We start from the raw sequence: 22,488 nt of genomic DNA on the forward strand, positions 1-22,488 counted from the left end.
TGAGCGATTGTAATCTGAATAAAGGCAAAAATAGTAAAGGCCAAAACATTTATTTCTGTTTCTACCGCTGGACCAATTGTGCGCTGCCCTATGTGCCTCCCAATCACAGTAAGATGTGATACATAATAGTTTTTGTTGTATTATTTGTTTGGTCTTTTCTGGTGGATTAAACTGAAATTGCAACCAATCACGGCCGGTTGTGATACAGCCAACCTAACTTAGAAATACATTTGACGATAGAATTCTCCCCTACCCTCCTTCTAGGCAAGTCTATCCTCCAGCTACCTGCTAATAGATATAATGGCGCTGTACAATGTGACTGTGTGTGTTTGAAAGAGTATTTTCCAGTAAGCAACCATTTGTTTACCTTCATTAGATAACTTTGTTCCAATATTTCTGTAATTCAGTGATATTTATTCCCATAGAAATTTGTTATGGAACCATAACTAAATTAATATCTGCATTTTGAAAGAGTATTTTTATCATAATTATATTAACAAAAGCATAAAGATATTGATGAAGAAACACTGTACTGCTGTTTTGAGTTAGAAATGTAACACTTCAGAGTACTTAAGAATTTAATACATTGCAGGCAGGTGGAAGTTCACACCTACAGTAGCCAGGCTATTAAGAGTCTATTGTCCTGCTAATCGGGCCACAAGTGTTTGAAAACCTGTTTTCAAAATAAATAACACGACCGGCCAGGAGTTGGCTACAGTAAGAGCAAAATAATCTTCACAAAATATAAGAATAAAAACCTTAGTGTAACAACAGTTTTAGTAAGTAATACTGAAGTCGTGCACAATTATCAGTTTCTATTTAGGTTTATGTCACCCAATCATTGTCAGAGACACAGTAGGCCCCGAAAGCATAATCAGTGCTCTAACTCCCCGTTGTGCTGGTATGAAGCAATGAAGTGGTGACGCAGAGTACCGTACTAAACCACAAATGACCTCTAAGTCCTGCAGCATAATCGCAAAATCTTTTAGTGGAGAAACCACTGTATGAACTACACATTGACATCTCTAGCCCAAAGCGGGAGGTTTAAAAATAATAATCTTAGCCACCCAAGTACCGGAGCATGTCTTTAAAAACATCTGCACATTAAGTTACATACACCAACATGAAGTCCATTCCAGTCAAGCCAACTTGAGGATAGACAAAAGTAATGTGTGAACTTACAGTTGTCCTCCATATGTTTGTTGACATCCTCCTCAGCAGGGAACACTTGGTTCATAGAAGCAAGAAAGGTCTGCAACATCAAAAGCACTTATGTTATAAACATTTACACCATCTAAACATTTTAATGAGAAGTCCTCCACCAGTAGCGGTATACTAAGAGCCAGACCATTTATTTATGTCTCATAACATGTTCTAGTTGAATTTAGGAGATATACACTACTCAAAAACATAAAGGGAACACTAAAATAACACATCCTAGATCTGAATGAATGAAATATTCTTAAATACTTTTTTCTTTACATAGTTGAATGTGCTGACAACAAAATCACACAAAAATGATCGATGGAAATCAAATGTATCAACCCATGGAGGTCTGGATTTGGAGTCACACTCAAAATTAAAGTGGAAAACCACACTACAGGCTCATCCAACTTTGATGTAATGTCCTTAAAAAAAGTAAAAAAGAGGCTCAGTAGTGTGTGTGGCCTCCACGTGTCTGTATGACCTCCCTACAACGCCTGGGCATGCTCCTGATGAGGTGGCGGATGGTCTCCTGAGGGATCTCCTCCCAGACCTGGACTAAAGCATCCGCCAACTCCTGGACAGTCTGTGGTGCAACGTGGCGTTGGTGGATGGAGCGAGACATGATGTCCCAGATGTGCTCAATTGGATTCAGGTCTGGGGAACGGGTGGGCCAGTCCATAGCATCAATGCCTTCCTCTTGCAGGAACTGCTGACACACTCCAGCCACATGAGGTCTAGCATTGTCTTGCATTAGGAGGGACCCAGGGTCACCCGCACCAGCATATAGTCTCACAAGGGGTCTGAGGATCTCATCTCGGTACCTAATGGCAGTCAGGTTACCTCTGGCGAACACATGGAGGGCTGTGCGGCCCCCCAAAGAAATGCCACCCCACACCATGACTGACCCACCGCCAAACCGGTCATGCTGGAGGATGTTGCAGGCAGCAGAACATTCTCCATGGCGTCTCCAGACTCTGTCACGTCTGTCACATGTGCTCAGTGTGAACCTGCTTTCATCTGTGAAGAGCACAGGGCGCCAGTGGCGAATTTGCCAATCTTGGTGTTCTCTGGCAAATGCCAAACGTCCTGCACGGTGTTGGGCTGTAAGCACAACCCCCACCTGTGGACGTCGGGCCCTCATACCACCCTCATGGAGTCTGTTTCTGACCGTTTGAGCAGACACATGCACATTTGTGGCCTGCTGGAGGTAATTTTGCAGGGCTCTGGCAGTGCTCCTCCTGCTCCTCCTTGCACAAAGGAGGAGGTAGCGGTCCTGCTGCTGGGTTGTTGCCCTCCTACGGCCTCCTCCACGTCTCCTGATGTACTGGCCTGTCTCCTGGTCGCGCCTCCATGCTCTGGACACTACGCTGACAGACACAGCAAACCTTCTTGCCACAGCTCGTATTGATGTGCAATCCTGGATGAGCTGCACTACCTGAGCCACATGTGTGGGTTGTAGACTCAGTCTCATGCTACCACTAGTGTGAACCACCGCCAGCATTCAAAATTGACCAAAACATCAGCCAGAAAGCATAGGAACTGAGAAGTGGTCTGTGGTCACCACCTGCAGAACCACTCCTTTATTGGGGGTGTCTTGCTAATTGCCTATAATTTCCACCTGTTGTCTATTCCATTTGCACAACAGCATGTGACATTTATTGTCAATCAGTGTTGTGGACAGTTTGATTTCACAGAAGTGTGATTGACTTAGAGTTACATTGTGTTGTTTAAGTGTTCCCTTTATTTTTTTGAGCAGTGTTTATAGATATACACTACTCATTCAAGGGTTTTTCTGTATTTTTTAAACCATTTTCTACATTGTAGAATAATAGTGAATACATCAAAAAAATGAAATAACATGGAATCATGTAGTAACCAAAAAAGTGTTATATCAATATATACTTTATATTGAGATTCTTCAAATAGCCATCCTTTGTCTTACTGACAGCTTCGCACACTCTTGGAATTATTTAAACCTGCTTCATGAGGTAGTCACCTGGAATGCATTTCAATTAACAGGTATGCCTTCTTAAAAGTGAATGTAGAATTTATTTCCTTCTTAATGCGTTTGAGCCAATCAGTTGTGTTGTGACAAGGTAGGGGGGTATACAGAAGATAGCCCTATTTGGTAAAATACCAAGTCCATATTATGGCAAGAACAGCTCAAATAAGCAAAGAGAAACAACAGTCCATTACTTTAAGACATGAAGATCAGTCAAAATGGAACATTTGAAGAACTTTGAAAGTTTCTTCAAGTGCAGTTGCAAAAACATTCAAGCGCTTTGATGAAACTAGCTCCAATGAGGACCGCAACATGAATGGAAGATCCCGAGGTACCACTGCTGCAGAGAATACTTTAATTAGAGTTACCAGCCTCAGAAATTGCAGACCAAAAAAATGCATCACAGAGTTCAAGTAACAGACATCTTAACATCAACTGTTCAGAGGAGACTGTGTGAATCAGGCCTTCATGGTCAAATTGCTGCAAAGAAACCACTACGAAAGAACACCAATAAGAATAAGAGACTTGCTTGGACCAAGAAACACGAGCAATGGACATTAGACCGGATATTTTTGATTCCTACCACCATGTCTTTGTGAGATGCGTTGTGGGTGAACGGATGATCTCCGCATGTGTATTTCCCACCGTAAAGCATGGAGGAGGTGTTATGGTGTAACGGTGCTTTGCTGGTGACACTGGCTACCACAGCATTCTGCAGTGATACGCCATCCCATCTGGTTTGGGCTTAGTCAGAATATAATTTGTTTTTCAACAGGACAATAACTCAACACACCTCTAAGCTGTGTAAGGGCTATTTGAACAAGAAGGAGAGTGACGGAGTGCTACATCAGATGACCTGGCCTCCACAATCCCTCGACCTCAACCAAAATCAGATGGCTTGGGATGAGTTGAACCGCAGAGTGAAGGAAAAGCAGCAAACAAGTGTTCAGCATATGTGGGAACTCCTTCAAGACTGTTGGAAAAGCATTCCAGTTGAAGCGGGTTGAGAGAATGCCAAGATAATGCAAAGCTGTCATCAAGGCAAGGGTTTGAAGAATCTCAAATATAAAATATATTTGAATTTGCACAACACTTTTATAGCTACTACATGATTCCATATGTGTTAATTCATAGTTTGTCTTCACTATTATTCAACAATATAGAAAATAGTAAAAATAAAGAAACATTTGACAGGTAGTGAATATACACATATATATATAAATACACACACACATATACATATATATACACAGTTGAAGTCAGAAGTTTACATACACCTTAGCCAATTACATTTAAACTAATTTTCAAACAATTCCTGACATTTAATCCTAGTACAAATTCCATTCCAAATAAGGTCAATTAGGATCACCACTTTATTTTAAGAACATGAAATTTAAATATAATAGTAGAGAGAATGATTTATTTCAGCTTTTATTTATTTCATCACATTCCCAGTGAGATAGAAGATTACACACACTCAATTAGTATTTGGTAGCATTGCCTTTAAATTGTTTAACTTGTGTCAAACGTTTTGGGTAGCCTTCCACAAGCTTCCCACAATAAGTTGGGTTAATTTCTGCCCATTCCTCCTGACAGAGCTGGTGTAACTGAGTCAGGCTGTAGACCTCCTTGCTCACACAAACTTTTCCAGTTCTGCCACAAATTTTCTATAGCATTGAGGTCAGGGCTTTGTGATGGCCACTCCAATACCATTTTGCCACAACTTTGGAAGTATGCTTGGGGTCATTGTCCATTTGGAAGACCCATTTGCAAACAAGCTTTAACTTCCTGACTGATGTCTTGAGATGTTGCCTCAATATATGGCATCATAATGAAGGAAAATTATGCACCAGTCCCTCCTACAGCAAAGCACCGACCACAACATGATGCTGCCACCCCTGTGCTTCACGGTTGGGATGGTGTTCTTCGGCTTGCAAGCCTCCCCCTTTTCATCCAAAAATAACAATCTTTGTCCCGATGTGCCGCTTTTTTATGGCAGTTTTGGAGCAGTGGCTTCTTCCTTGCTGATCGGCATTTCAGGTTATGTCGATATAGTACTCGTTTCACTGTGGATATTGATATTTTTGTACCCGTTTCCTCCACCATCTTCACAGGGTCCTTTGCTGTTGTTCTGGGATTGATTTGCACTTTTCGCACCAAAGTACGTTCATCTCTAGGAGAGGGAACCAGTCGGCTTCGTGGTCCCATGGTGTTTATAATTGCGCACTATTATTTGTATAGATGAACATGGTACCTTCAGGCATTTGGAAATTGCTCCCAAGGATGAACCAGACTTGTGAAGGTCTACAATTTGATTTCTGAGGTCTTGGCTGATCTCTTTTGATTTTCCCATGATGTCAAGCAGAGGCACGGAATTTGAAGGTAGGCCTTGAAATACATCCACAGGTACACTTCCAATTGACTCAAATGAAAAGCTTCTAAAGCCATGACATAATTTTTGTGAATTTTACAAGCTGTTTAAAGGCAGTCATCTTAGTGTATGTAAACTTCTGACCCACTGGAATTGTGATACAGTGAATTATAAGTGAAATAATCTGTCTGTAAACAATTGTTGGAAAAATTACTTGTGTCATGCACAAAGTAGATATCCTAACCGACTTGCCAAAACTATAGTTTATTAAATTTCTTGTTTTGAAGTGCACATCTGATTCAAATATTTTCTTTATTTTTTCTAGTCTGAACAGTCAAAAGGCAAATAGAATCAGATATTTCAAGCCACCTTCGTAGGTGGTTTGAAATAAGATACAAATCTGATTCCTGGCCATGGGACAAATCTGATTTATTTGGTATAACTTGTTGCTTGCTAGATACTCTGCTGACAGTTTATAAAATACAGTGGCTTGCGAAAGTATTCACCCTCCTTGGCTATTTTTCCTATTTTGTTGCCGCTAGAGTCCCATATACCCTAGAGAGGTTAATGGTGTTCCGTGGGGTGTTCAAAGTTTCTGATATTTTTTTAGAACCCAACCCTGATCTGTACTTCTCCACAACTTTGTCCCAGCCCTGTTTGGAGAGCTCCTTGGTCATCATGGTGCACTTTTGCGTTATTTATTTATTTGAATAAGTCATTTTTTAATTTCACTTCACCAATTTGGAGTATTTTGAGTAATATCTTTTTTTTTACACCTTTATTTAACTAGACAAGTCAGTTCATTTTTTAATTTTACCTTTATTTAACCAGGCAAGTCAGTCAAGAATAAATTATTATTTTCAATGACAGCCTAGGAACAGTGGGTTAACTGCCTGTTCAGGGGCAGAACGACAGATTTGTACCTTGTCAAGCTCGGGGTTTGAACTTGCAACCTTCCAGCTACTAGCTACTAATACGCTCGACCTCATCTTTACTAAATGCTGTTCTTCCACTAACCTCATTGCATCTCCCCTCCAAGTCTCCGACCACTACCTTGTATCCTTTTCCCTCTCGCTCTCATCCAACACTTCCCACACTGCCCCTACTCGGATGTTATCGCGCCGTCCCAACCTTCGCTCTCTCTCCCCCGCTACTCTCTCCTCTTCCATCCTATCATCTCTTCCCTCTGCTCAAACCTTCTCCAACCTATCTCCTGATTCTGCCTCCTCAACCCTCCTCTCCTCCCTTTCTGCATCCTTTGACTCTCTATGCCCCCTATCCTCCAGGCCGGCTCGGTCCTCCCCTCCCGCTCTGTGGCTCGACGACTCATTGCGAGCTCACAGAACAGGGCTCCGGGCAGCCGAGCGGAAATGGAGGAAAACTCGCCTCCCTGCGGACCTGGCATCCTTTCACTCCCTCCTCTCTACATTTTCCTCCTCTGTCTCTGCTGCTAAAGCCACTTTCTACCACTCTAAATTCCAAGCATCTGCCTCTAACCCTAGGAAGCTCTTTGCCACCTTCTCCTCCCTCCTGAATCCTCCTCCCCCTCCTCCCTCTCTGCAGATGACTTCGTCAACCATTTTGAAAAGAAGGTCGACGACATCCGATCCTCGTTTGCTAAGTCAAACGACACCGCTGGTTCTGCTCACACTGCCCTACCCTGTGCTCTGACCTCTTTCTCCCTCTCTCTCCAGATGAAATCTCGCGTCTTATGACGGCCGGCCGCCCAACAACCTGCCCGCTTGACCCTATCCCCTCCTCTCTTCTCCAGACCATTTCCGGAGACCTTCTCCCTTACCTCACCTCGCTCATCAACTCATCCCTGACCGCTGGCTACGTCCCTTCCGTCTTCAAGAGAGCGAGAGTTGCACCCCTTCTGAAAAAACCTACACTCGATCCCTCCGATGTCAACAACTACAGACCAGTATCCCTTCTTTCTTTTCTCTCCAAAACTCTTGAACGTGCCGTCCTTGGCCAGCTCTCCCGCTATCTCTCTCAGAATGACCTTCTTGATCCAAATCAGTCAGGTTTCAAGACTAGTCATTCAACTGAGACTGCTCTTCTCTGTATCACGGAGGCGCTCCGCACTGCTAAAGCTAACTCTCTCTCCTCTGCTCTCATCCTTCTAGACCTATCGGCTGCCTTCGATACTGTGAACCATCAGATCCTCCTCTCCACCCTCTCCGAGTTGGGCATCTCCGGCGCGGCCCACGCTTGGATTGCGTCCTACCTGACAGGTCGCTCCTACCAGGTGGCGTGGCGAGAATCTGTCTCCTCACCACGCGCTCTCACCACTGGTGTCCCCCAGGGCTCTGTTCTAGGCCCTCTCCTATTCTCGCTATACACCAAGTCACTTGGCTCTGTCATAACCTCACATGGTCTCTCCTATCATTGCTATGCAGACGACACACAATTAATCTTCTCCTTTCCCCCTTCTGATGACCAGGTGGCGACTCGCATCTCTGCATGTCTGGCAGACATATCAGTGTGGATGACGGATCACCACCTCAAGCTGAACCTCGGCAAGACGGAGCTGCTCTTCCTCCCGGGGAAGGACTGCCCGTTCCATGATCTCGCCATCACGGTTGACAACTCCATTGTGTCCTCCTCCCCTAGCGCTAAGAACCTTGGCGTGATCCTGGACAACACCCTGTCGTTCTCAACTAACATCAAGGCGGTGGCCCGTTCCTGTAGGTTCATGCTCTACAACATCCGCAGAGTACGACCCTGCCTCACACAGGAAGCGGCACAGGTCCTAATCCAGGCACTTGTCATCTCCCGTCTGGATTACTGCAAACCGCTGTTGGCTGGGCTCCCTGCCTGTGCCATTAAACCCCTACAACTCATCCAGAACGCCGCAGCCCGTCTGGTGTTCAACCTTCCCAAGTTCTCTCACGTCACCCCGCTCCTCCGCTCTCTCCACTGGCTTCCAGTTGAAGCTCGCATCCGCTACAAGACCATGGTGCTTGCCTACGGAGCTGTGAGGGGAACGGCACCTCAGTACCTCCAGGCTCTGATCAGGCCCTACACCCAAACAAGGGCACTGCGTTCATCCACCTCTGGCCTGCTCGCCTCCCTACCACTGAGGAAGTACAGTTCCCGCTCAGCCCAGTCAAAACTGTTCGCTGCTCTGGCCCCCCAATGGTGGAACAAACTCCCTCATGACGCCAGGACAGCGGAGTCAATCACCACCTTCCGGAGACACCTGAAACCCCACCTCTTTAAGGAATACCTAGGATAGGATAAAGTAATCCTTCTCACCCCCCCTTAAAAGATTTAGATACACTATTGTAAAGTGGCTGTTCCACTGGATATCATAAGGTGAATGCACCAATTTGTAAGTCGCTATGGATAAGAGCGTCTGCTAAATGACTTAAATGTAAAATGTAGATGTCTAGTCCAATGCTCTAACCACTAGGCTACCCTGCCGCACATTCTTACTTTCAATGATGGCCTAGGGACGGTGGGCTAACTGCCTTGTTCAGGGGCAAAACGACAGATTTTTACCTTGTCAGATCAGGGATTCAATATTGCAACCTTACGGTTAACTAGTCCAACGCTCTAACCACCTGCCTCACGAGGAGCCTGCCTGTTACGCAAATGCAGTAAGAAGCCAAGGTAAGTTGCTGGCGATAATTAAACTTTACTTATAAAAAAACAAATCAAAATCACTAGTTATAACTACACATTGTTGATGATATTACTAGTTTATCTAGCGTGTCCTGCGATGCATATAATCGATGCGGTGCGCATTCGCGAAAAAGGACTGTCGATGCTCCAACGTGTACCTAACCATAAACATCAATGCCTTTCTTAAAATCAATACACAGGTTTAAACCTGCATATTTAGCTAAAAGAAATCCAGGTTAGTAGGTAATATTAATTAACCAGGTGAATTTGTGTCACTTCTCTTGCGTTCATTGCACGCAGAATAAGGGTATATGCAACAGTTTGGGCCGCCTGGCTCATTGCGAACTAATTTGCCAGAATTTTACGTAATTATGACATAACATTGAAGGTTGTGCAATGTAACAGCAATATTTAGACTTAGCGATGCCACCCGTTAGATAATATACAGAACGGTTCTGTATTTCACTGAAATAATTAACGTTTTGTTTTCGAAATTATAGTTTCCGGATTCGACCAGATTAATGATCTAAGGCTCGTATTTCTGTGTGTTATTATGTTATAATTATGTCTATGATTTGATATTTGATAGAGCAGTCTGACTGAGCGGTGGTAGGCAGCAGCAGGCTCATAAGCATTCATTCAAACAGCACTTTCGTGCGTTTTGCCAGCAGCTCTTCGCTGTGCTTCAAGCATTGCACTTTGTGTTTTTCAGAGTCAGTAGAAAGGCCTCTTTAGTGTCCTAAGTTGACATAACAGTTACCTTAATTGCCTACCGTCTGTAATCTGTTATTCTTAAAACCTATTGTGACTAGGGGGCAGTATTTTCATTTTTTACTTATTTTCCACCATAATTTGCAAATTAATTCATAAAAAATCCTACAATGTGATTTTCTGGATTTCTTTTCTCATTTTATCTGTCATAGTTGAAGTGTACCTATGATTAAAATTACAGGCCTCTCATTTTTTTTAAGTGGGAGAACTTGCACAATTGGTGGCTGACTAAATACCTTTTTGCCCCACTGTATAAGCACAGTTACGGTTTTGACTTAAAAATAGGCTTAAACATCTTGAAGAATCCTTTTAAGAATGAATGTATGGTCCTTCTGTAGCTCAGTTGGTAGAATGAATGGGCGGGAAATATAGAATGTATGCACACATGAAATCCAGGTCTAAATGGCATATATTATATTATTATTATTATAATGGGCAAATATTGTAAAATCCAGGTCTGCAAAGCTCTTAGACACTTAACCAAAACAACTCAGTTGTAACTGTCGCCAAAGGTGCTTCCACAAAGTATTGACTCAGGGGTGTGAATACTTATGTAAATGAGATCTGTATTTACATGTTCAATAAATGTGCAAAAAAATGTAAAACATGTTTTCACTTTGTCATTATTGGGTATTGTGTGTAGCTGGGTAAGAAAATACATCCCATTTAATCCATTTTGAACTCAGACTGTAACAACAAAATGTGGAATAAGTCAAGGGATATGAACACTTTCTGAAGGCACTGTAAATTGAAAGGAACAAGCTGCTTGTGTGAGAAACAAGGCCAGGGACATGGCAGGCTGATGAATAATTTAGTGGGAGGGAAACAGGATATGAGCTGTGTGTGTCCTGGCTAGCGATATGAGCTCAGACTTGATTCTGTACTGTTACTGTGGGAACACAGCCGTGTATTTACATACTCACGACACCTTATACACACTGTGACAGGCCTAAACCCACTCCTGCCCAGATAATTTTATGAGCTCTACGTATGTATAGGTATGTGCGCGTCTGTGTGTATATGTATGTCTAAGCTGCTTACCCCACTGGCACAAACAGGATGTAAGCAAAAACAGAATAAGCTTTGTGTGCAGCGGCTAATAAAGAGCTGCCAACCCCAACAACAATGGGAGCATTACTCCCCACTAACAAGACATAGCCAGGATGCTCTAGCCCCGGGCTGACAGAGGGTCATAGGCAGAGCTGTGATTTAATGAGCAGAAGTGAGCAGTGAAAGTTGTTCAATTAGGCCCTGTATCCCTTAATGACTGGTTCTGGGCCTGTTTTGCTGTTAAACAGTTCATAATGGTTTCTGGTTAAGGATAAAAGTAAACAGGGAGGGTAATATAAAGTCTTGTTCATAATGCAGCCCTTAAAATCCCAACCCCGTGGAATCTGCAATCGTCTGTCTGTAGCGTCTGTACCGAAGCATGGTGGTCGCAGCATCATGCTGTTGGGACGTTTTTCAGCAGCAGGGACTGGGAGACTAGTCAGGATCGAGGGAAAGATGAATGGAGCAAAGTATAGAGATCCGTGAAGAAAACCTGCTCCAGAGCAATCAGGACCTCAGACTGGGGCAAAGGTTCACCTTCCAACAGGACAACGACCCTAAGCACACAGCCAAGACAATGCAGGAGTGGCTTTGCGACAAGTCTGAATGTCCTTGAGTGGCCCAGCCAGAGCCCGGACTTGAACCCGATCTAACATCTCTGGAGAGACCAGAAAATAGCTGTGCAGTGGCGCTCCCCATCCAACCTGAGAAAATCTGCAGAGAAGAATGGGAGAAACTCCCCAAATACAGGTGTACCAAGCTTGTAGCGTCATACCCAAGAAGACAAGGCTGTAATCGCTGCCAAAAGCTGCTTCAACAAAGTTCTGAGTAAAGGGTCTGAATACTTGTGTAAATGTGATATTTTAGTTTGACATTTTAAATACATTTTCAAAAATATTTTTAAAAACAACAGTTTTTGCTTTCTCCTTATGGGGTATTGTGTGTAGATGAGGGAAAAAACAATTTCATAAATTTTAGAATAAAGCTGTAACGTAACAAAACGTGGAAAACGTGAAGGGGTCTGAATACTTTCAGAATGCACTGTATATGGAGCCTGTTGCCAAACATATAGGGTTAAATACCTGTAACAAATAAAAACGAACAAATGTTTCCTGATCTTTCTTATATCTCTCAGATATAGGAGAGACACTTCAGAACAAACTTCCTTTGATAATATTTTGGGACTATCAGAATACACATGAATTTACCCAGGGAATCGATAGATCATCATTCAGATATAATATTAAGAATGGGTGAACCTTTCCTTTACCGTTGAAAATACTGGAATACTGACTGTCCAAACAGTATGTTAGAAGTGATCAAATCAGATGTGTGTGTGTGTGTGTGTGTGTGTGTGTGTGTGTGTGTGTGTGTGTGTGTGTGTGTGTGTGTGTGTGTGTGTGTGTGTGTGTTCAGACAGCACTCATTTGCTGACATGGCTATGCTAGTTGTCATAGTAACAACGTGTGTGTGTACAGTGGTTTAGCCTGATTGGTGGTGGTGCTCGTGCATCCTATCACTCCGAAGTTATGTAGCAAGCTAAGGTGACAACAATGCCTTCCATGGCCGTTTCCAAGCTTTGAATGTTCAAAATCATAGTGTAAGAACACTTTTAAAGACTCAAAGCATAAGAAGATCCAACATTATAAACAAGTCATTTTTTTCTAGCCACAGCAGTCAAATGTTTAGCTTGCACATTCAGTCATTTATTTGTACACAATTAACAAGCTAGTTGGCTACCACATGTTCTTCTCAAAACTGTCAACAGAATCACTAGCAAGCAGCAAGATATGCCAAATATTAGTCTAAAACCCACTTGAGGGAAAATAAATCAGATTGGACCTTTCAGACAAGTTACATGACCAGGATTCAGATTTGTATCTTATTTCAAACCACCTACAAAGGTTGGCTTGAAATATCTGATTCCATTTGCTTTTTGGCTGTTCAGACTGCAGGACAAAAAAGAAGAAGATTTGAATCTGATATGCAAAACAATTATATTTGAGTCACTTCAAACTGCCAATATGAACAAGAGTTAGCTAACTAACCACGCTGTCAGCTAGCTACAGTTTAAGTCGGAAGTATACATAACCTTAGGTTGGAGTCATTAAAACTCGTTTCTCAACCACTCCATACATTTCTTGCTAACAAACTATAGTTTTGGCAATTTGGTTGGGACATCTACTTTGTGCTTGACACCATTAATTCTTCCAACAATTGTTTAGAAACAGATTATTTCACTGTATCACAATTCCAGTAGGTCAGAAGTTTACATACACTAAGTTAACTGTGTTTTAAACAGCTTGGAAAATTCCAGAAACTGATGTCATGGATTTAGAAGCTTCTGATATGCTAAATGACATCATTTGAGTCAATTGGAGGTGTACCTGTGGATGTATTTCAAGGCCTACCTTCAAGCTCAGTGCCTCTTTGATTGACATCATGGGAAAATCAAAAGAAATCAGCCAAGACCTCGGAAAAACAACTGTAGACCTTCACAAGTCTGGTTCTTCCTTGGGAGAAATTTCCAAACGCCTGAAGGTACCACATTCATCGGTATAAACAATAGTACGCATGTGTAAACACCATAGGACCACGCAGCCGTCATACCGCTCAGGAAGGAGACACGTTCTGTCTCCGAGAGATGAACATACTGTGGTGCGAAAAGTGCAAATCAATCCCAGAACAACAGCAAAGGACCTTGTGAAGATGCTGGAGGAAACAGAAACAAAAGTATCTATATCCACAGTAAAACGAGTCCTATATCGACATAATAGGGTGGCAGGTAGCCTAGCGGTTAGAGCATTGGACTAGTAACCAAAAGGTTGCAAGATCAAATCCCCAAGCTGACAAGTTAAAAAATCTGTCGTTCTGCCCCTGAACAAGGCAGTTAACCCACTGTTCCTAGGCCGTCATGGAAAATAAGAATTTGTTCTTCACTGACTTTTCTAGTAAAATAAAAAATATATTTTTTTTTAAATAATCTGAAAGGCCTCTCAACAAGAAAGAAGCCACTGCTCCAAAACCGCCATAAAAAAGCCAGACTACCGTTTGCAACTGCACATGGGGGACAAAGATCGTAATTTTGGGAGAAATGTCCTCTGGTCTGATGAAACAAAAATAGAACTGTTTGGCCATAATGACCATCATTATGTTTGGAGGAAAAAGGGGGAGGCTTGCAAGCTGAAGAACACCATCCCAACCGTGAAGCACGGGGGTGGCAGCATCTTGTTGTGGGGGTGCTTTGCTGCAGGAGGGACTGGTGCACTTTACAAAATAGATGGCATCATGAGGTAGGAACATTATGTGCATATATTGAATCAACATTTCAAGACATCAGTCAGGAAGTTAAAGCTCGGTCGCAAATGGGTCTTCCAAATGCACAATGAACCCAAGCATTCTTCCAAAGTTGTAGCAAAATGACAACAAAGTCAAGGTGTTGGCATGGTCATCACAAACCCTAACCTCCACCCTATAGAAAATTTGTGGGCAGAACTGAAAAAGCGTGTGTGAGCAAGGAGGCCTGCAAACCTGACTCAGTTACACTAGCTCTGTCAGGAGGAATGGGCCAAAATTCACCCAACTTATTATGGGAAGCTTGTGGAAGGCTACCCAAAACTTTTGACCCAAGTTAAACAATTTAAAGGCAATTTGGCTAAAGTGTATGTAAACTTCTGCCTTCAACTGTATATACACTCAGGCTTTGATGAATTCATTCAGTGAAAGCAATGCACTGGGGAGTGACATAAGGTATAGTGCATGAGGTGGCTCTTTTTCCTCTAATGACCTTTCCCGCCAGGTAACGCAATCACCACACCTTCTGCTGCTGTTGCTCCCATTACTTATTGATTGCCTCTGTTAGTGACACTGATATAGCGCAGGACTGTTTTACATACTTTACATTTATCATATTATCTGTTCAAACATCTCTGTAATTCAGGTCAAGTGCTTTCTGAAAGGGGAACATGCTGCAGTGTACCAGCCAAGAATCTAACCCACACTGATACCATCATGTGGTAGCAAATTCAGCTCTTGAAATGAACCTAGGTTCAACAGAGTTTAGGTTTTCGATTAGGGCCGGAACGATACCAGCATCATGATACTCGTTAGTATCGTGGCAAGGAAACAATAAATAAAGTGGATATCACTTCTTTGGAAAACAGCCTTAATGTTGAAAACAAACATGTTGAAATCCAGTCACATTTAGTTTATTTTCCAAGCTTTAGCACACAATATTTGACATACAGCAGGTTTTTAAAGGACCAAAGCGTTTGGTCTGCTTCGTGTTTTAATTTTTGCCTTGTAAAAAATATTGCGATACTGGTATCGTCACAGCCCTAATTACGACATTACGTTATTCACCTAGTAACCCAATAACAATGATTGGGCGATGGGAGAAGACTGTAACTACCAATTGGATATCACGAAATTGGGGAGAAAAAGGGGTAAAAAAGCAATACAAAAAAATATGAATAAATAAAATACAGGTTGGAGTGATTGTGTGACGCGTATGTAATACAGAACATAAGCAGACGCATTCTAAATCACAGGTGTAAAACTCATTCCATGGAGGGCTGAGTCCGAGTATATGCTGTTTTTTGTTATTTCCTTTCAATTTGTGTCCAATTAAGACCTAGACAACCAGGTGAGGGGAGTTCCTAAATAATCAATAACCTTAATTGATCAATACGTACAAGGGAGAAGCTAAAACCTGCATACACTCGGCCCTCCATGGAATGGGTTTTACACGTGTTCTAAACTGTGCCGAGTCTGACTGACCTTGCCCTTCCGGTTGAATGGTTCGATGGTGAGGGCGCCAGCTCCAATGTCCACGATCATGCCCAGTTGAAACCCATCGGTGGGGTGGGGCGCCCACACTGGTTTCCCATCCTCCATGGCTAACTATAGCTACCCTGTGGGCTCTGCACAACATGGAGAGAGGAGAAGAGTCAGGAGGTAGAAGCCTGATGATATGCATGCCAACAACAAAATACTACTGAATTTCCCCTTGTGGGGTAGTTTAATAAAGTATGAAGCTATTCATCTACCTACAAGTCTACCTTCTGTACATCCCTGATTGAATAAACATGCCATGCTCCATACTTCATTTGGATAAACAGTATAGACATATACAAAATTGTATGCCAACATTCATCCAACCATGTAAGTGTGTGCAACCCTAGCTTGTGCTTGTTTTCCATTATCTTGTTATTCCCTTGATTGTAAAAGTGGATTTGCCATATAGAGGGAACAGGTCCTAGGTACATCTCCAGAGATACTCTCCACTTGAGAGCAGAGCTTGAGTCATTTTGACACCAGAAGGGAGTCAATGGTTTGCTCTCACAAACTGAAAGTGTACAATCAAGAATGAAGTGCAGTTTTTGCTTGGCAAAATAGTTATTGAGTGCTGCTAACAATGGTGCAATTACACTGTCTATCAAGGACTAACTAGATATACAGGGGGCCATTTCTGGTCACCTAAAGTTAGTTACGAATAGTTACTATTTGGCCTATTTTGAGACCAATTATATTTCAAAAATGATTTTAGTGGGTGAACTGAAGGAGCCAAGCATGTACCAGCTGTTGATGGTGGCTTAACAATGACTCCCAACAGCAGTAGTCAGAACAGGAGCGTGAAATACACCCAGTCACACCAGCCCCTAGAGGTTTGATCTGTCACTGTGTGAGGGGTGACTGGAAAGTTCCATTGTACAGCATCACTCAGTGATTGTTCTCCTAGCTAGCAGCTTCCCAGACCAGACAGTGTGTGTGTGTGTGTGTTTTCTCAGGACACAGAGGGCTTGCTGGGTGTTTGGCAGTGACCCAGATACAGCACGGAGGCCTGGGAGATTCTTCCAGTGCACTTGTTAATTATTCAGCTTATGCTTGGCCAATCACTTAGTGATTAGATCAACAATGCCTGTTAGCTTGGGCATGGAGATGAACTCAAAAGCAGACTAAGTTTAGGCCTACAGTAAATCTATGAATGTAAGTCCTATGAGTACGTGGACCGTATTAGGTCAGTTCTGTAGTTGGTTTGACACAGGCAAAATCTATTTTGTTCCGAACATAGGGCTATAGTGTGTCATCATTTGGCAATGTCACCATGCAGAGGCTTACAATTATTTTCCAATGCTAGAGTTAAGAAACAACTGTGTGCACCAGAGTCATTCATCAAAAATATAAATTAAATAAAAACATCCAAACATGGATTGACTTCGACATTCATACTCCATGCAAATCATCAACAAGCACACCCAACACATACGATAGTGCTGATAGCTGTACTGTACACTTTACCAACAATTAATTGGTAATCCTATGGTGTAGGGTTCCCATACAGAACTAACCCTTGGCTCAGCTATCCAATTAGTTTGTGAGATTGAGGTAAAATGTCAGAGGGAAGAGATTGCAAAGAGAAATAGTCCTATAATTCCTATAATAATTACAACCTAAAACTTCTTACCTGGGAATATTGAAGACTCATGTTAAAAGGAAGCACCAGCTTTCATATATTATCATGTTCTGAGCAAGGAACTTAAACGTTAAACGCCTTTCTAACAAGGCACATATTGCACTTTTACTTTCTTCACCAACACTTTGTTTTTGCATTATTTAAACCAAATTGAACAGGTTTCATTTATTTGAGGCTAAATGTATTTTATTGATGTATTAAGTTAAAATAAGTGTTCATTCAGTATTGTTGTAATTGTCATTATTAGAAATATATATAATTATTTCAAAAATCGGCCGATTAATCGGTATCACCCCCCCGGTCCTCCAATAATCGGCATCGGCATTGAAAAATCATATAATTGGTCAACCTCTAGTCTACACCTGTTGTATTCAGCAATGTGGCAAATACAATTTGATTTGAAGGCGGGTACAGGTGCAAACCCACAGTTTCTTCAACTGTCTGGGTGGCTGGTCTCAGACGATCCCACAGGTGAAGAAGCCAGATGTGAAGTTCCTGGGCTGGTGTGGTTATATACGTATGATCTGCAGTTGTGAGGCTGAATGAACGTACTGCCAAATTCTCTAAAATGACGTTAAAGGTATCTTATGAAATTAATATTAAATTATCTGGCAACAGCTCTGGTGGACCTTCCTGCAGTCAGCATGTCAATTGCAGGCTCCCTCAAAACTTGAGACATCAGTGGCATTGTGCCGTGTAACAATACTGCACATTTTAGAGTGGCCTTTTACATTTACATTTAAGTCATTTAGCAGACGCTCTTATCCAGAGCGACTTACATTTTGTCTCTAGCACAAGGTGCACCTGTGTAATTACCATGCTGATTATCTTGGCAAAGGAGAAATGCTAGATAACAGGGATGTAAACAAATTTGTGCACAAAATTCAAGATAAATATGCTTTTCGTGCGCATGGAACATTTCTGGAATATTTTCTTTCTGCTCATGGAAGATGGGACCAACACTTTACATGTTGGATTTATATTTTTGTTTAGTATAGTTTGAGACGTTCAAGAGTGGCCTGGAGTGTTTTTGAACCCAAAACAATAACCCCCCCCCCCCCTGAACACATGGAGGACATTGTCGCAAACAATTAATTATTTATAAGAAATCCTGCTATGCCCTGCGAATGACCATCAAGCAGGCAAAGCGTCAATACAGGGCTAAGATTGAATCACAGTACACAGTCTCCAACGCTCGTCTTGTGGCAGGGCTTGCAAACTATTAGACTACAAAGGGAAGCACCGCCGCGAGTTGCCCAGCGACACGAGCCTACCAGACGAGCTAAATCACTTGTATGCTCGCTTCGAGGCAAGCAACACTGAGGCATGCATGAGAGCATCAGCTGTTCCGGACGACTGTGTGATCATGCTCTCCATAGCCGACGTGAGTAAGACCTTTAAACAGCCAGACGGATTACCAGGACGTGTGCTCCGGGCATGTGCTGACCAACTGGCAGGTGTCTTCACTGACATTTTCAACATGTCCCTGATTGAGTCTGTAATACCAACATGTTTCAAGCAGACCACCATAGTCCCTGTGCCGAAGAACACAAAGGCAACTTGCCTAAATGACTACGTCTGTAGCCATGAAGTGCTTTGAAAGGTTGGTAATGGCTCACAACACCATTATCCCAGAAACCCTAGACCCACTCCAATTTGCATACCGCCCTAACAGATCCACAGAGGATGCAATCTCTATTGCACTCCACACTGCCCTTTCCCACCTGGACAAAAGGAACACTTATGTGTGAACGCTATTCATTGACTACAGCTCAGCATTCAACACCATAGTACCCTCAAAGCTCATCACTATGCTAAGGATCCTGGGACTAAACACCTCCCTCTGCAACTGGATCCTGAACTTCCTGACGGGCCGCCCCCAGGTGGTGAGGGTAGGTAGCTACACATCTGCCACACTGATCCTCAACACTGGAGCTCCCCAGGGATGCGTGCTCAGTCCCCTCCTGTACTCCCTGTTCACCGACGACTGCATAGCCAGGCACGACTCCAACACCATCAAGTTTGACAACGACACAACAGTGGTAGGCCTGATCACGACAACGACAACACAGACTATAGGGAGGAGGTCAGAGACCTGGCCGGGTGGTGCCAGAATAACAACCTATCCCTCAATGTAACTAAGACTAAGGAGATGATTGTGGACTACAGGAAAAGTAGGACCGAGCACGCCCCCAATCTCATCGACGGGGCTGTAGTGGAGAAGGTTGAGAGCTTCAAGTTCCTTGGTGTCCACATCAACAACAAACTAGAATGGTCCAAACACACCAAGACAGTTGTGAAGAGGGCACGACAAAGCCTATTCCCCCTCAGGAAACTAAAAAGATTTGGCATGGCTCATGAGATCCTCAAAATGTTCTACAGCTGCAACATCAAGAGCATCACTGCCTGGCAGGGCAATTGCTCAGCCTCTGACCGCAAGGCACTACAGATGGTAGTGCGTATGGCCCAGTACATCACTGGGGCTAAGCTGCCTGCCATCCAGGATCTCTACAACAGGCAATGTCAGAGGAAGGCCCTAAAAATTGTCAAAGACCCCAGTCATAGACTGTTCTCTCTACTACCGCATGGCAAGTGGTACCGGAGTGCCAAGTCTAGGACAAAAAAGGCTTCTCAACAGTTTTACCCCCAAGCCATATGACTCCTGAACAGGCTACCCGGACTATTTGCATTGTGTGCCCCCCCAACCAACCTCTCTTTTTACACTGCTGCTACTCTCTGTTTATCATATATGCATAGTCACTTTAACTATTCGTTCATGTACATACTACCTCGATTGGACCAACCAACCAGTGGTCCCGCATATTAGCTAGCCGGGCTATCTGTATTGTGTCCCGCCACCCGCCAACCCCTCTTTTAAGCTACTGCTACTCTCTATTGGTTGGAGCCTGTAAGTAAGCAATTCACTTTAAGGTCTCCACCTGTTGTATTCGACACACATGACAAATAAACTTTGATTTGATTTATTTCCAGCAAACTAGATACGCCCCATTGTATTGCAACACACACTATCATTGATGAGAACCATCAATGGGGAGAACATTATCCTAAAAAGGGAAACAAAGGCTACACTTCAAAACTGCCTTTATGTCAAAGTCCCACCAATAAAGACAGGGTAATAGACAAGACAACAGGTGTGGCCACTGCCCTACATCTGTTATAGAAAGTGCGCTTGGGAAGGCTGGGTCGGTGTCTAGGTAAGGTTGGGTTGGGTTAGCAAGCCATGAGATAAAAATCAGCCATAACTGGGATCTTGGAACTACGTAGCAGACAAGGTTTGTATGCTGAACATGGATATCCCTTAAATATTTTCTAATATGCAAAACATACATACAGTATACTTAAAAAGTCCACTGTACCACAAGGAGAACCAAATGTGAAGTGCCCACTGCTCACTTCAGGTATTGTTATATTGCCCTGCTTTATATTGCACTGATCCCATCTTCACAATGGAGTTCTTGTTGAAGAAAAGGTTGACCCATTTTAAATGTTACATTGTTTTTGTGCATCTCTGAGTGATGTTCTATTGATTCCCTAGGTCATTTCATGTTTATGCGAGTTATTGGCGTTCTAACAGGAAGAAATTTGGCTGGTGTGACGCAGCACTGTGATAAGGTCGCTCTCATTACACTCCAAGTTAATAGTAATACGACTTCTAGATCATAAAAACGTCCATCATACATGGCATATATCATAACTTGGGAGGATGTCTTCTCTCGAATGAGCCATTGATTATATTTTTGCGATATTCCTACCTCAAGAAATGTGTATTTTAAATGGAGGTTCGATCACATTTTTCCTATTTGTCTGCCTCTTTAGGCGAGCAGCATACCACCCTGCATCCCACTGCTGGCTTGCTTCTGAAGCTAAGCAGGGCCAGTCCTTGGATGGGAGACCAGATGCTGCTGGAAGTGGCGCTGGAGGCCCACTTGCGCCAACTCTGGGTTGGCATTATGCCCATTATCTTTAAAAAATATCCCAATGCCCCAGGGCAGTGATTGGGGACGCTGCCCTGTTTAGGGTGCCGTCTTTTGGATGGGACGTTAAATGGGTATCCTAACTCTCTGTGGTCACTAAAGATCCCATGGCACTTATCGTAAGACTAGAGGTGTTAACCCCCCGGTGTCCAGGCTAAATTCCAAATCTGGCCATCATAGCCACCTAATCATCCACACCATACAATTGGCTCATTCATCTCCTCTCCCCATAACAATTCCCAGGTCGTTGCTGTAAATGAGAATGTGTTCTCAGTCAACTTACCTGGTTAAATAAGGGTTAAATAAAAATGAATAATATAGTCCAGAGTGCATTGCATGGTGCTGTTGCCAGATATTTGAGAAAGGGGATTGGAATCCAATGAATGAAGGAACATAATGCCCCACCCTGCAGACTGTCGACCAATCGCGTTCACGGTGTCATGCTGCGTCACACGGTTGCTAAGCTGGCTACAGCTGTCCTGTCTCAATGTCGAGAAATGTGCCTATTTTCCTCGTAATGTCATGATTCCAAAGCTATACAATATTACAGACAGCAAGTTTCTCACATCTCTGAAAAGATTTGTAACGTTGTACTTCTTGTTGACAAAATTCTTGCAAATGTTGGGTTTTGCACAAGGGCTCAACAGACTCTCATTCACTCTGAAGTAGAGCTCCTTGTCCCAGAATTGCCCAGAATGCACCGCACGGCCCATGGACGTAGCATGGGCAACACTTCCCCATCTCCTCAAAATTATATCTGCCGTTGCAAATGTCAGACACTACTCTGTGAGGCACATCAATCAGCAGGTTGAACATGCTGAGATTGTACACTCCTAAATTGATAGTGCAGTTTGTTTAGGTGATTGTACAGCTAACTAGCTACTTTCCACGCTGATATTTGTCTTTGGTATTATTGTGTCAAGGTACGTCTGCTAGCTACCAATCTTATAATGCCAAAATGAAACATTTGTTCACAAAAAAATTGTCA

General features: G+C 42.9%; 1 protein-coding gene across 6 annotated transcripts in view; it reads right to left on the bottom strand.

Moving 5' to 3' along the window:
* The window catches only part of LOC124046291 (unconventional myosin-VI-like), a 102,746-nt gene that overhangs the window by 74,646 nt on the left and 5,612 nt on the right, over window positions 1–22,488 (bottom strand). For all 6 annotated transcript variants that reach the window (XM_046366485.1, XM_046366484.1, XM_046366483.1 and 3 more), the window contains exons 2-3: window positions 15,810–15,952; window positions 1,183–1,252 (exon numbers count right to left, since the gene is read on the bottom strand). In XM_046366485.1, the coding sequence (XP_046222441.1) occupies window positions 1,183–1,252; window positions 15,810–15,926 (187 nt within the window). In that variant the 5' untranslated portion in view covers window positions 15,927–15,952. The remainder of the gene's footprint in view (window positions 1–1,182; window positions 1,253–15,809; window positions 15,953–22,488) is intronic.

This window comes from Oncorhynchus gorbuscha, linkage group LG10, assembly GCF_021184085.1.
Source record: "Oncorhynchus gorbuscha isolate QuinsamMale2020 ecotype Even-year linkage group LG10, OgorEven_v1.0, whole genome shotgun sequence".
Taxonomy (NCBI): Eukaryota; Metazoa; Chordata; class Actinopteri; order Salmoniformes; family Salmonidae; genus Oncorhynchus; species Oncorhynchus gorbuscha.